The 16,544-nt window shown below is 39.0% G+C and overlaps 1 protein-coding gene across 1 annotated transcript in view; it reads left to right on the top strand.

Annotated features, from left to right (window-relative positions):
* LOC127639968 (neurocan core protein-like) overlaps nucleotides 1-16,251 on the top strand; it is a 101,487-nt gene extending 85,236 nt beyond the window's left edge. Inside the window, exons 10-14 of the mRNA XM_052122329.1 lie at nucleotides 5,715-5,873; nucleotides 7,896-7,978; nucleotides 8,650-8,794; nucleotides 15,766-15,948; nucleotides 16,133-16,251. Of these exons, the coding sequence (XP_051978289.1) occupies nucleotides 5,715-5,873; nucleotides 7,896-7,978; nucleotides 8,650-8,794; nucleotides 15,766-15,948; nucleotides 16,133-16,251 (689 nt within the window). The remainder of the gene's footprint in view (nucleotides 1-5,714; nucleotides 5,874-7,895; nucleotides 7,979-8,649; nucleotides 8,795-15,765; nucleotides 15,949-16,132) is intronic.
* Nucleotides 16,252-16,544: the final 293 nt, after the last annotated feature.

Below are 16,544 nucleotides of genomic sequence, written 5' to 3'. Positions count from 1 at the left end.
ATTGCTCCCTATAAACTGAACTGCTGAAAGCTGCTGATGCATCTTACAGCTATGAGTGCGAGTGCATGTAATCCAAGTCCATTCGGCTTGCATCAGCCTAAACAAGCAGCAGCTACTTTAAATCATGTACACCAACAACTTGTACCGGAGAGGCTATAAACATGCATCTACCTGGCGACTGCTGTCATTTCCTCACTGATACGGATGGTGTCCATCCATGAAAGGTAATGGAAACATGTTCGTCACCCCTTGTTCCACCATTCACCCCTCTGTTCCTGCTCCATCACTTTCACATCTGGGCCAAGGCACTCTTGTTCTGTGTAAGTGTGCTTATAACTTCTTGCTTTCACTTAACACAGACAAAGTCGGAAATGGGATCTTGGCTACATCATCCCAGACAGAATGAGGTGACCATGGGATTACTTTCAACAGTAATCTTTACTATTAATATACTCTCTTCTCAGTATCCTCCTCATTATGCTAATGGAACTCCCCTTATGTTTATGCCCTCCATTCTTGCAAAGAGCAAAAACATGTTTGCAAAGCGAGTCTAGATGGATTTTCTTTTCTCAGTGCAAAGAATGAAGAAAATGAGACTTGAGCTTGTTATGCTATCTGCACTGAAATATCTTGATGTTTTTGTGGTGGGGTGAGGAAGGGACAAATTAAGAAAAGTGGTGATGAAAAGTGGTGATGAAAAGGGTAAGGTCCAGGTATCATGGGCGGGGTCCTGTGGCCACGATATGCTCCCCTCCCATCCGGCCGCGAAAGGGCAGTGGCTTCCCTGGGACCATAGCGTGTGAGGGAAATGGCAGCTTGGTATCCTAGACCATCGACCACGTTGCATGCTCCAATCTAATTTGCATCTTATTCGAGCTGGGGATTAGGGCTGTGGGTCCGGCAACACATCTAACTTGCACCAGACCCTTCCTGCTCCATTCCTGGACCTGCAAGATGCCAGGGTCTGCACATGAGCTTCCCGAGGAGAGGACAGCAGTGATGAGGCTGTATTCACATCAGGTGTGCCTCATCGTCCACTGCCCAAACGAGGCTTATTAAATTGAACTACCCACTCCTTTTGTGAGCCTGGCAGAAGAATGGCCCTCAGAGCCAAGGCGATGATAACGAGAGGAAGGGGCGGGTCATTCCACCACAGTTAAAAAAAAAAGCACAATGATTATAAACAATAGCTTGTATATGTATGTAAACACATGATGCTTTAATTAAGTATGAATATTATCTGGCAAAATAAACTGACCATCTTGTGTGGTGACATACAATTTATGTTTGTTAATTTGTGTGGCCTGGAATATGTTTTGATGTACATGAGATTTGAGGTCATCGTGCTATTCTCTGCTGTTCAATGTCAAAATATAAACAGGCATGCAAACATACTGTCACTTGTCCACATTTGATAAACCACTAAGAACACCGGTTAAGATGTTTACAAGTGACGCAAAATCAGGTTAATGTGCAAAAAGGCGCATTGCAGATGTGAGGCATATTTAACGGATATAAAGTACCAAACGCAATATGAATATCATTACATTTGAATAAATTTGCTAAACATTTTCAAACCCTTTCTGATAAAGGAAAACTGTCTTATTACTTATTGAGCATAATCGATATAAGAAAGTGCACGTAAACACAATCATGCAGGGGTAAACCCAAAAATTTAACTTTTTTCATCTTTGGCCTCTAAATAAAATATTTTGCATGGAATTTTTCCTTTTAATAAGAGTGCAAGTTGTTTTCTTTTTCTTTATAAACAAGAACTGTCTTCTCAGCGGCCTCCCTCCTAAATGGCAAAATGCCACCCATCTTCACAAAGAGAAGATGCATCAACAGAAAATCAACCCCCAAATGTTTGAATGAAGGGTCTCTAATCCGGATCTCTAAAATACCACATCTTGATGGGTATAAATGACCCAATCACTCAGTCGGAAGCACTTGCCATTTAAATTTTTAACTGCTGCTTGTTCACTTCGCCCAATACTAAGCACAAAAAGATGCCAGCCTGTCAGTGTGCCATGCTCGAGAGGAGCACCAGATAAACTATAAATATCTGAGCAGAGCTGTGACAGCCAATAAGCTATTCAAAGAAGAAGAAGAAAGAAATGAACAAGGACGCTCTCAAATCTTGGCGCTGCTTGGCCACCCTTCTGTGGATCCTTTTGGGTCTTGTTTTGCAAATATTAGCGGAAGGACTGGTTTAATGAGCACAGGATATGAAAGTAAAGCCTGAAGTGTGAAATATCATCTGCTTTGAATGCCGTTGAGCGCTTCTTTTTTCTGAGAATTGCATCTACCATATGGCTTTGGGGTAAATGCTCGCAGGTGGAAGCCCAGTGATGGCCTCCCAGTCCCTTGTTCGCTGACTCTGAATCTGGGCAGTGTGCCAGGGTGTGCCAACGGTGACTTGTAATGCCTCCAGCATCTCTATTCTTTCTGCGACTAAAGATAAGAGAGCAGGCTCTCCTGGGGCAAGCCAATTTGGACGCGATCCCGCTGTATTACAATATTCCATCAACAGTGCTGTCAAACTGTTTTCGATAGGCTGGAGAAAAGAGGCGGAAGCTTGTACACTGTGTGGTTCCGGTCTCTTAAACTGTAACGCTAAACTGAGTCTGCCGCTTTCGCTTTTCATTCTCGCAGCTGATGGACCTTTGATGCGCAGCAAGGAAGTTCGTTTTTTCATCAGCTCACAGATGGCAATTATGAACATTAAACGCTTAGAATAAATAAAACCTATTATACTACACTCTTTTACTGTGTAGATTACTTGACGCCTTGTAGACCAGCTGGTGCTATGCTCAATTAAAGGTGATGCGTTATTATTTTCATAGTTAAATACTTTCTTTTACCTAGAGATGGGAATCATAATGAATTGAAGTATTCCGGATCCAATTCCAATTTCTCTTAAAGATTTAGGATCCTTAACGATTGCTTTAGTAATTTTGAGGAAGATATATTTGGAAATAATAAATGCCATTAATATTGGATTTACTGAAAATGATGAGATAATTTCATATTAAACAGGACAGGTTCTTGCAAAAGGTGTTTACAGACTCATTTTTTTAATACAGATATTTTATTAATACTAAATTAATTTAGTTTGAACATCCTGACACAGCAATTGGATTGACTATGGAGTGAGTTTGGGGTGTGACTATATGTTTGTTTGTCCAGTAGCAGATTGTGGGAGTATTTGTGGAAAGCTGTTTGAAAACGTTTATTTTTGCAGTTCCACTTGAAGCCACTAGTGGCATCGAAATTATGCACGTCAGCTTTAAATAACTGGGAAACTTGATGTTTGTTGTCTCTGTCAAGCTGTGCAGTGGTTTTAGTCTCAGCAGCAATGAAAGAGCAGCCAGTCTGTTTTCTCCCTGGAGAACAGAAAGCAACTTGAATGGCAAAACATATGAGAGAGGATCATGATGTTTTTGTTATCGGCAGGATTTTCTTTCAGGTTCAGATAGCTCCCTCTCTGGTTAAATGAGGCAGACCTCAACATTTTGCTCTGAACCTTCTTGTGTTTTTGGACTTCTAGAAATGCCAACATGTGGCATTGGAGGTTACAATAAACAGATGCCAAGATTATAAATAAAAGAGGCTGTTTTATAGCCAGCAGTTCAGCTTTGTGATAATAGGCCTAACAGTGTTTTCACAGGCCGTTCACCAAGGGCATTCACAAGGTTCAACCAACTAGAAACATCATGTGGCTAAGGGGGTCTTTTTAGCTGGGATTTTTTATTCTGATCAAGAATATGAGGTAGTGAAAAGTATGACAGTTGACATTGAATTATTTGAGACACGTACACCCATAGCGATGGCTAGTGTCTCCTTGTTGCATCTTAAATACTTTCTTGCGGTACATTCTGATCCTCTGCCCCCATTCAGGCAGCTTTGCACCCCTCTGCATGCTAAACAGAACCCATACGGCCCAATTTGCAGCAGGCAATTTACCAATGTCGCTTTAAATTTTCTGAAAGTAAGAAAGGCAACGCAGTGCTTTGGCAGTCTGGAACAGCAAATCGGGCTAACAGATAAAACCTTCACCCTCTTATACATACACACATGTACGAACTCACACACATGCACAAAAGAGTACAGATTATCTGCTCTTCATATGCCTAGATATCTCTACCATCCCAGAGGGTTAGAAACTGGCTGTTCTGACAGGAATGTGACAGGGCTTAATTAGCCGTCGCATGTTGTGGCGGAAGACATTTCTAGATTGTTGTCATTTGAATAGATTAAAAGGGGTTTTTGCTAATGCTAAGCTGCTCAAGCTAACAGCCTTGGATTAGAATGACACAACTAAGAGGAGCAAAAGAAATGCATAGACATGTCACTTTAGAAGAGCTAAAGTTGAGTGCTAAAGTTTGCTGGGGTGTGTGCGTCTGAGAATTGAGCTGAAGTGGCCTTTCTTAAACATCCCGACCTAGTCTCATTAAATGAACGTTAATATAACTATATTTTTACAAACTGAGTTTTACGTGCCGCGTTTAACTTTTCAACGCATATTCCTGGTGAACCTGGTTATTCACATTCACACAGATAACGAGTACAATTACGGCTGATTATGACTTTATAACCACTTATTTTTTGCACTATAATCCACACAGTGCCATCATACAGTATCATATTATTATGATATCAAAACACTTTTACTCTAACACATAATTTGAAAAACTATACATTTTAACGCTTTCATACATTTACAGACCCATCTACATTTACACACTTGATCTGATTAGTATGGGTGGTAGCTCACCTGATAGAGTGTTGGACTTTGGACTCGGAAGACCATAGAAGTGACTTCATGTCGCATTTGGTTTTAGGACACTATCGGTTAGGTTTAGGTGTTGTTTTTGTGTAAGGATGTCTGTTTTGTTTACCTCTCATTTGCTTTTAGGACACTAATGGTTAAGTTTAGGTTAAGGTTTTAGGTTAGGAGATACATTTTAGTTATTAAAACCCCTATCTAATATTCAGCTTATAAACCTTGTCTGATTATGACAAAATTTCACTCAGTTTTGGTTGATCCACCAAACATTGGGACACTGTTGACTAAATTACTTGCAGGAAAATGCCCAGTATGCCAGATTACCAGTCCAGCCCTGGTGCTCACCTATAAACAAGTGCTAAGAGCTTCCACAATTGTTGTTGAATATCTTGACTTCTGATTTGTCTAAAGCCCAATCTAGGTGTCATTGAAAAACAGAGAATCCCATCTTTACAATGATGTGTAACATTTCATCTTCAATAGAAGAATATTAATAATTAATAACATGATGAATGAGAACCCATTTTGCTGATGATTTGTTTCTCATACATTTCTGTTGAACTTCATATTTTGCTAAACATTTTCTTGACACAAAATTGGATTATTCATCGAAGCAAGCTCACAAACAAGTAATTTCTTTAAATAATTTTAAAGCTAACAACCCAAGGTAAGATTTGATATAAAGTTTGAGGCTATTTGGGGCTTACAGATCAGTGGTCAGCACAGAAAAAGACGTTTGCATTTTATGCCTAACCGAAATAAAATTTCACTTTATGATATTTTTAAAAATAATTCAAACTGTGGTATTGTGGCAACAAAATAAACTGTACATTCACCTTCCTGAGAATGAGAGCTTTCATGAAACATGATTTCACTAACATCTCTACATGTATCTCTCATACTTTCTCTTTCTTGCTCATGGCAGACACTGAGGGTTGCGAGCACAGTTGGAGGAAATTCCATGGTCATTGCTACAGGTACTTCACCCGCAGACACACTTGGGAGGATGCCGAGAAGGACTGCAGAGAGCACAGTGGTCACCTGGCCAGCATCCATTCCACACAAGAGCAGGACTTCATTAACGGTCAGTGAAACAACTGGCTGCTCGTTCAGTTAAAAAAGATTTGGAACCCATAGACTGAAGAGTGGGAGGAGGGAAAAAAAGTATTCTATATGTTCATTGCAATTCTCAAACTATTCGGCTGTAAAAATGTATAATATGCACCAGTCCCTGCCCACAACATGATGCAGCGGTTTATGTATGCTACCGTGGTGGTGCTGTCTGATCGGATCAAGACGTGTTTGCCCTGAATTAGTGGTTGAAACCTCCGCAGGGCAAAAAGTACAGCCAACAACTCTAGGCAGTTGATGTGCCAGCGCAGCGGGGCCCCTTTCCAACGGCCCGCGGCTGCGTGCTCATTGCACACGGCGCCCCAACCCAATTTGGAGGTGTCTGTGGTGACCAGGACGCGTCGAGACACCTGCTGCAAGGAGACTCCTGTCTGTAGAAAGCAGAGGTCTGTCCAGGGTTTGAACGTTTGGGGGTGGTAACCACACAGTGCGTGCCGCATATATATATCTTAGCATCAGTTAAATGCTTTTGGTACATAGTTTCACATAAAAGTATATTCAAATCAAGTTTTTCAATGCTGTCTGTACACTCTTTAAAGACAACATGTGATCAAAATTACCTAATTTACACAAATGTCCCAAAAATGCCTGTAAATGCTTCTGAAATGACAACAAGGCAATGCAGGCGAGCAGAATCAGATCAGAATCAAATCTTCATTTTATACATTTGTTTAAAAAAAATCCCACTAAATATACAATTTCATGTCAAAATACTTCACATTACCTAAGTTAAATACATTGTTAATGCCGTTTTATGATTTCTTCATGGGATATAAAACAGCAAATGGGCAGTGACGATAGTTAGTCATTGTCTTTAATGGCCATAAAAATTAGCTTTGACTAAAACTGTTTGCATACACAAGATGTATTAATAGCCAGCCACATGACTAAAATAGGTGGCAGGATAGCTGACCGCCCCCTATGGCACCGATTGTATTATATCTACTGCTCTTTGTCAGGCCAAGGTCTGTCGTAATGACACTCAATGTGGCTCTCACAGCATGCTGTCTGCCGCTGTTTACCCCGTCTGCATACAGAGTCACTGTGCTCACCAAAAAGTGTTTAATCGCCTTGAAAATGGACATCTCCACCCCTGCAATAAAGGGGGCACAGCCATTAGGAAGATTAATGGGCCCTGTAATGATGTTAATCAGTAACACCATGATTGAAATTCCATTACACCCAGACCAAAAAATATCCACAAATACATCTTCGATCTGGTGGGCTCTGCCCTGAGCTTGAATTGTGATTGTGATAACACCATTACTTGGGCTCCCACTGACCCTCTAATGTGATGGAGACAGAACACAGGGTATGACCTAGAGAGGAGTTATTACACACTAGTATGATGCTGTGGCCACTGTTTACCACTGGTATTAACATCCATCTTGGGTAATCCAATCACAGGTGGTCAGGCAAGATAATGCATTAACATGTGTCTAAATGTGTCTTCATTGACAGATTGTGATCATATTTAATCAAAGGGATTGTCTCTTTGTCAAAGAATAAACTATTGTTTTAATGCACAAACAATTCAGTTTGTTTTTTAAAAGCAAATTTTGAATAAAATAAAATAAAGTTGAACAAAATAAATAGATTATTTTCAAAATATGTGCTGGTTGTCCCACAGCCAGATGGTTTTAATGTTGTGGCTGATCGGTGTGTGTATATATTTATATATATATATATATATATATATATATATATATATATATATATATATATATATATATATATATATATATATATATATATATATATATATATATATATATATATATATATATATATATATATATATATATATATATATATATATATATATATATACTGTTTTTTATTCAATAAAACATATAGTTTTTTTATTGTTTTTATATATTGTGTTATTGATTTTTATAGCAAATAAATAAATGTTCTTGTTGTCCCACTGTCAAATTCTTAACTATTTTAATTAATGCAAATGTTTTTAAAACAGGTATGAGTCATGAGAACACGTGGATTGGTCTGAATGACAGGATGGTGGAAGATGACTTCCAGTGGACCGATAACATGGATCTGGTGAGACTGCTATGCTACATAATAAACAAGACCTTTAAAAAGCTTAACGAATAGTCTTAGAGGCTGTTCAGACAAATGTGTTCTTGTATTAAAAAAACTCAAACATAACTGACTCGAGACACACTTTTCAAATGTAAAGTTCTTTTTAACTTGACACAGCGTCTAAAAAATGTGGAGCTACTGTGATGCAACAGTCAAAGACGTCTGTCTAGCCAATGTTTACTTATAAAAACTGCACAGATGGACACAAAAATGCATTCAGTGTGAAAGGTTAATGTGCTTTATTCAATCAGTTAGTGTGGTAAACATAAATTAATTAATTAACTAATGCAAAAACAGTTACACTTTTTTCCTTCAATTTGTTCTCATACACAGTTCTTTTATAACATCTGTCCTTGTACATATCAGGACAAGTAGCAGAACGTACAATGACTCACTTATGGCTAATCACAGTATGGTAATGCAGCGAATATGCTCCTATGAATTATCCAAATGGTAGCATAAGTCCCTCTTTTTCAAACAATTTATACAATGAGAAGAATATATCAGAGCAATTTTGTGTCTCTAGAAACCCATTTGTAATGCATTGGATATGTAAGACGCTACACCAAATACCTAGTAAAGCCATGGGATTGGATTTAGCCCTGAAATATCCCTGTTTCCTCCTCCAGCAATATGAGAACTGGAGGGAGAACCAGCCGGATAATTTCTTTGCAGGCGGAGAGGACTGCGTGGTGATGATCTCCCATGAGAACGGCAAATGGAACGATGTGCCCTGCAACTACAACCTGCCCTACATCTGCAAGAAAGGCACAGGTGAGAGCAAGAGAAAGAGGAGGCATTGAAAAAGAGGACAGACACTGTACTGCCTCGCTTTATACTGCTGTACTGTACCTGTAACTGTTTCCACCAATACTGACCTCCTAGTTAACATCATCTAAACATCTTCATGTTCTTTTGTCCCTGTAACCAAGATACGTATTCCAAATTCATTTCATCCTTCATTTTCTTTCTCTGTCACTCTGAACTTGTCATGTCAGTTTGCTGGACTCCATTTTTTACATTTCTCTTTCAGTCTCCCTTCTCATGTCTCACAACATCAGGCAATGACCTCAACAATAACTGTCACTCATTTAGTTCTGTTGAGAATCATCCTGGGACACGTTTGGGATTTTGATGGTGGGCTCTCGGGAGGGCTGCGTGGTTTGATGGAGCCTCTATTTCTCTTCAGCCACTCTCAGCTGTCTTGCTGTTACACAATCTGTTCCACTCACACCTCCATGGACTCGTTAGACTCATTTTGTCTGGCCATTTGCATATGAAGCAGACTGAGGATATGGAATTCATCAGGTCAGTTTGCCCTTGCTAGATTTAAAGAGGCAACTCGGGTTCACAAGGGCCATCTGGAGAACAGGACCATCATAGCAGACCTCTAAGGAGGCCCAGATTGAGACCTGTTCTGGAGAGCCACAAAAGCACGTTGCAGACTTCCCATTAAAATCCTGAACTACCTTTCATAATTTATCTCTCATTAAATTATATATATATATATATATATATATATATATATATATGAGATAAATCAGCTATTGTGTAATTGTGTCTACAACATAAATGTAATATTACAACTTACACCTGCACAGACAATAGCTGGGTTTCAATCCACGTATTTTTTATGCACATGTAACTGGTCCTGCTCGATCCACTCCGAGCGGGATTACATGCTAACGTGCTAATGAGGAGGCTAAAGGCTAAAGGCTACAGCCTCTAGTGTCAGTCGCTAAAGTGCCAGGGGAGCGAGGTTTACACAAACTGCACAGCTATCACATACCAGCTGACACCTGTCTCACACATTTTGGGGTATCATGTAAAACTGCTGGATGGAAACACCAAGTTGCGAAAACAATCTCCAAAATGGGCATAAAAAACGTATATGCTTCCTTAAGGTGGATACATTTTGTATTCAATAAAAAGAAATAAATTATGATGGAAAGAAACACATTTACTGAATAAACTCCTATTGGATTTATTAGGAATACAAGATGTGCATCAAAAAAGTCATGTGACTGAATAACTGAATAACTTGGACTAACCAGTGGACCAATCATCGCATCTGAAATGTTCATTCTGAAATAACGGTGTCCTGAAAATGCAAAGCCTGCATAGAGTTTCCAGAGCACATAAATTCAATACAAACTTGAACTGTACTGAAGAGCAGGATTATTGACACTTTTGAAAAGTATTTTATAGATCTTCAATGTGAAGTCATAAGGATGGATGAACGCACACACATAGTGCTCCCAGAACTGTGTGGCACGCTGTGGCTCACAGACATGAGACCAATATCTTTACAGTCTGTGTGGTCTTTTTTTATTTTGAAATTGGGATGGAAACGGGATTTAGTCGCACATTGTTTTTGAGATATTATGGTTTTTCGCATAAATTACATTCGCAACTCGGATGAAAGCATAGCAAATGAAGCGAATGAACAGGTGAACTTGAACCAAGTTACGCACTTGTCAGAATGTGTAACTTCCGCTGTGAATACGCAGTTTCCATAAAATGTACTAGAATTAATGAAATATCCGAAACTGTAAATGGGGGAAATTACAACAGAGTAACTTCTAAAAAGTAGCTTATACTTCTGTACATTCATTTTATGCTATTATTTCAAGAGCTCAGGTTTTCAGGACAGTTTTCTCATGTTAAGCACATTAATTGTAATATGTTTGACACGTTTAAATAACTACAACTTTTTTGTATAACTTACAAAAAAAAATATTTATTTGTAGTTAGTTCTGTTTAAGTTAGTCGTCAACTAAAATTAGTTTTTGTTTTTTTGTCGACTAAAATTATGTCATTTTAAAAAGTAAAATGTACTAAAATGTATAAATATGCCATGATGAAATATTGAATGAACTTAAAGGACATTTTCATCAAAAGACAAAAATTATGACTAAAATAAAAAACAGTGTGAAAATTAACATTGCTTGGCATCAAAATATATATTTAAAAAAAAAATATATATATATATATATTTTATGGCAGACTAACGACTTTTTGCAGAATGCTCTTTTCCATACAAATAAAATGAATGGGCACTTGGGCCATCAAGCTCCAAAAATTACAAATAAGCACCTTGAAAGTTCCAGAAAAGTAGCCCAAATTTAAATTTCAAATTTAAATTGTTATTCACTGAAAATCCTTCCCTCCTCTGCAGTTCTCAAATCTCGTTAACCTTTGTGCTCATTTCAAACGTGGCATGTCAAGAATGGTGTCGCACAAGGTTTGATGTCAGCTTCTCAACTACTCCTTCATTTTTTGGGTGAACTATACCTATAAAAATTCACAAGAGGTCTTATCAATACCAACATAAATCCATATTACCCTTGTTATTTTAACACATTGTAAATTGGGCTTAACTTTGGGCAGTACTGATTACAGCAACAAAAGGGTGATTCACTGTTCAATTTTGCATATTGCCATGTGGCTGGTGCATGTACACAGCTCAGCCAGCTGTCATTTGCAAGACCACCTGGGAAAGATTTTTGACCACTCCCACCACCTGCCTGCCTGTCTCCTTTTGTCCACCTCCCCCAGTTCTTTTTTCATACAGACTGTCACCTCAATTGATTGTTCAATGCCTTCAATAAAGCCCTAATACAATAATATAATGCCAATACGAATTCCTTAGGGGTAGTTCACCCAAAAATGAAAATTTGGTCATCATTTACTCATGCTCATTTTGTTTCAAACCCATATGACATTCTTTCTTCTGCAGAACACAACAGAAGTAAATCAGAATGTAACCCTCAGTCACCATTCATTCTTATGCTGAGCTAAAGGTTTTGCTGGAGTTGAAGATGGCTAAATGTAAGGTATTCTGCTCAGGCCCCAGGGCGATGTTGAATGCTGACTCTGAATCCCACGTCTATGTCTGTGTTATTGAATCACCTTGACTTTTGACTGCTAGCTTTTGACTAGCTTTGACAGTTGTATGTATGAGGCACCACATCCTGGGGCATTCTGCTCTGTCCGTTCAATATGACAGCTATATCATAAACTGCTCTCCCTTGTCCTCTGCAAATACCTTATGGTTCACCTTTCAGCTCAGCCCAAGAGGGAAATGGTTAAAAACCACTTCAAATGCCCTAAGTTACCAATTGCATGTGGTATTAATTCTGGTAACAAAATACACATTTCACATTTTATGTGTCACAGTAATACAAAAGGAATGGATTCAGAGATACATTTTTAGGTGTGCCTTAAGTTTCCAAATACATTTTGGGGCCACTGTATCTAAGTGAACAATGAGCATGTGTGCAGGAGTGAGTATTGATTTATAGTCTGTTATTTATGTTATTTTTTTTTTATTGCTGAGTCTCAGTTTGGCTTGTGCAATCCTCCTCAATCATTTCGGTTCAAGAGCCAGTCTTCTAAGTGTGACATACTGTATGTCTGCTGACCTCAGTATAGAAGGTCAGTGCTCGCTTCAGGGTCCAAAATTTATTTTTTGACACATCTGCCAATGACTGGTGAATTAAGATTTATTTTATTTATTTTTTGGCCATAATTATTTATTACTTGCCGTGAGACTATATTTCACATTATAGTAAATTAAGTATAGTGGTAATGATAAATGTATTTGTTTAGTATATTTTGTTGTCCTGGCATATTAATTTAGTTTATTTTGTTTTTCTTGCATATATTTCATTAATTTCTCTTTCCATGCATATTTGTTTTTATTTATTTATATATTTATTATTTTATTTTTATTTTTTTGTATATTTCATTTTCCTTGCATATTTGTTTAGTTTACGTTTTTTTTGTGTGTGCATATTTTATTTATTTATTTTGTTTTCCTTGCTCATTGGTGTCCAACAGTGCTGGTGATTATGTGACTCACAGCATTATATATAAGATGCTGTTTCTGTCTTTCAGTATGACTGCTTCTGTCAAAAAAGCATGAAGAAGATATGATTGTGATTTTGTTGCTTCGATTTTCGTTTTGATGGCTTAAAGGGAATTCCCTCATCATTTACTCAACCTCAATTTGTTTTAAACCTGTATGACTTTCTTTCTTCTTTGGAAAACAAAAGGAGACTTTAGGCAGATTGTCAGTCTCAGTCACCTTTCACTTTCATTTATTTGTTCATACAATGAAAGTGAATGGTGTCTGAGGCTAGCATTCTGCCTAACATCTCCAGCCCCCATCTCAAGAGCTAAGAGAACGCTGCAGGGGTGAGCATAATACACCACTCATCAGGCTGCAACCGACACCTGACTTCCCAGATCAATTCCAGCTCATATTGTCTCTGATTAGGTGGCAATTCCTCCCCATACTGGGTGACCGATAACCTGCAGTTCCTCACCAGAATTGATTTGATTCTGAATGTAGTGTGAAATCCTACAAGGATGTTAACAGAACTACTTTGTCTGGAAGTCTTGAGAAAGAAAATCTTGAGTGAAAGGGAAAAGCTAAAGCACCAAGGCCATAAAGTATGTGTTGGATTGAAGACAATAAACTCTCAGATCACAGGTCAGCTTTATGATGTTTCGACCATATGAACAAACTGAGCTGTACTGTGCCGAGCAGCATTGGATTGTAGGTTTGCTGTTCAAAGCACCTGAATACAGGGAGCTGTTTGCCGCAGGCTCTAATTGTTTGTGTCTGCCACTGAATGGTTCCCCGCAGTGTTTACTGGCCCACCACAACAAAAGAACAGACTCGATGCGCAGCAGCTAAGGTTGCATCCTCAGTCAAGAGACAAGCCAAGTTTAAGTTCCAAGGGTGCCACCTAAAGAAAGAAAAATGAATTGCAAAAAAACAAGCTCTTTGAACCTGGTTAAAGGGATAGGATAGTTCACCCAAAAATGACAATTCTCTCATTTACTCAGCCTCATGCCATCCCAGATGTGTATGACTTACTTTCTTCAACTGAAGAAGATTATTTCAGCTCTGTAGGTCCATACATTGTAAGTGAATGGCGACCAGAAATTTGAAGCTCCAAAAATCACAGAAAGGCAGCATCCGTAAGTAATCCGTAAGACTCCAGTGGTTAAATCTATATCTACAGAAGTGACATGATAAGTATGGGTGAGACATTTTAAGTAATTTATTACTATTAATTGTCCTCCCTGCCTAGTATATTTATACTTTTACATTTATTCATTTGGCAGATGCGTTTATCCAAAGTGACTTACAAAAGAGGAATAGTACATCATAAGCGCATCACCTTAAGGAGACAGTGGTACGAAAAGTGCTGCATTGCAAAGTTTCACTAGCATCAGAATAGTAGTATTCAAGAAAGATTAGAGTGCAACGAGAATATATGTATTCTCGTTGCACCCTCGAGTCACCCAGTGACTCTTCTGTATGTCAGCATCAGAGTCTTGAATTTGATAGGTTCATCAACTGGCAGCCAGTTAAGAGAGACCTGGTGTGGTGTAACATGCGCTCTCATTGGTTCATTAAAGACCAGACATGCTGCTGCATTCTATATCATTTGCAGGGGCCTAATTGCGCATGCAGGGAGGCCTGCAATTAGAGCATTACAGTAGTCCACTGTAGTGATGACAAGTGACTGAACAAGAAGTTGTGTGGCATGTTCAGGGAGGAAGGGTCTTTTTTCCCTGATATTGTTGAGTGTAAATCTACATGATCATGCTGTCTTTGAGATGTGGTCTGTGAAATTGAGTTGGTTTTCGATGGTTACCCCTAGATTTCTGACAATTTTGGAAGGCTTTATTGTAGTTGAACCCAGCTAAATGGTGATGTCATGTTCAACAGCAGGGTTGGCTGGAAAGACAAGGAGATCAGTTTTGCTGGGTTAAGTTGCAGGTGGTGTTTCGCCATCCAGACCGAGATCTCTGCCAAACAGGCCAGATTTGAGCAATCACTGTGGTGTCATTGGGCTGGAAAGACAAGTAGAGCTGTGTGTCATCGGCAACAGTGGTAAGAGTACCCATGTGCTTGAATGATGGGACCCAGTGATGTTGTGTTTATAGAGAAGAGAAGTGGCCCAAGCACTGAGCTTTGAGGTACCCCAGTTGCTGATGTGACTTGGACACCTCACCTCTCCAGACTACATTTAAGGACCTACCTGAGAGATAGGTCTTAAACCAGTTAAGCACAGTTTCTGTGATGCCCAGAGTAGAGAGGGTGGACAGTAGGATCTGATGGTTGACTGTGTCAAAGGCTGCAGAAAGGTCCAGTAGATTAAGGATGGAGGATCTGTAACTCAGTGACAGACAGTATGGCAGTCTCGCCACCTACCTATCCAGTAGGTAGCGATATGCACAAAGAATGTGAATCGCCAAAAACATAAGAAGAAGAATGTGAAAGTGGAGATTTATAGTAAAAAGGGACTTTAATCTCTGGAGTCTTCGACCCAGTCTCTAGCCTTTCTACTCAATCTTGGATGAATCTGCATATGTATATCATCATTCAGTATACAAGATCATTTTCAACGCATTTTATTTCTGTAATCACGTAGTAAAAAGGTACTTGGAAATTGGTTGCAGGTGGTTTGGAGGGGAGTGCTTGAAAAATAAGAGGGCTTGGTGATGTAAGATGTAAAGGAATGTTATTTTAGAGGCAGAGCAAGTCACTACATTTTGCTGAAAGATTACAACAAAAATATTTTTTGTCTTTGGAATAACGTACACTAAAGTAAATCTTGCAATAAGATCAGGAACATACAGTATATGATAAAAGTAAATAGGGTCAATTTAGATTTTATGTTTACTTTAGAATTCATGTTGATCCTAAATTATTGTTTTCCCAGTACTGTGTGGACCTCCACCAAATGTGGACAACGCTTTCCTGATTGGTCGGAAGCACTCACTCTACGACATACACTCTGTGGTGCGTTACCAGTGCGCTGATGGTTTCCTCCAGCGCCACATCCCTACCAGCAAGTGTCGTGCCAATGGCAAATGGGACCGACCTAAGATCATCTGCACAAAGTGTGAGTGACAATCAAGTGCAAAAGCTACAACACACTGTATAATTTGCACAAGGAATGTACTTTTAATTTTTATATTGGCAACTAAGTGGGAGCAACCATACAGTTTGAACTACCTGATCACTCAAATGATGTTACCTTGGTCCGTTTAATCTTTTTTACACTTCAGTCTCTCTTCTATCCCTAGCACGGAGATCTCACCGCTACAGGCGCCATCACCACAAGTCCCACCACGAGCGCAGAAAGCATAAGAGGCACGGATCAGGGGGTCTTCGAGGCCAACAGGAGGGTCACGGCCATTTCTAACCAAAAATCCCTTTGCCTGTACCTGTAAATCAAATGTCCTTTCCTAATATTTGATATCCAATGGCCTTTCACCTTTCCCCTCTACGTCTGGATCAGTCTACCCGCACTACAATCAGAGGGGGTGCTGCCGGACCTCACAAAAGGACTACTACAATTTCACTTTTCTGTCTCATTCATTCTCTTATCTGTTAATGTCGCATCTCATTTTCTTGGATCCTTTATGAGCTTACACAAGAAAGTTATTTCATACCTTCACTGTAGAAAACACTCTAGGCACCTGTTTATGTATTTTT

Source organism: Xyrauchen texanus, chromosome 48 (genome assembly GCF_025860055.1).
Source record: "Xyrauchen texanus isolate HMW12.3.18 chromosome 48, RBS_HiC_50CHRs, whole genome shotgun sequence".
In the NCBI taxonomy this organism is placed as follows: Eukaryota; Metazoa; Chordata; class Actinopteri; order Cypriniformes; family Catostomidae; genus Xyrauchen; species Xyrauchen texanus.
Note: the sequence above shows the minus strand (reverse complement) of the source record. Positions and strands in the feature narration are given on the sequence as shown.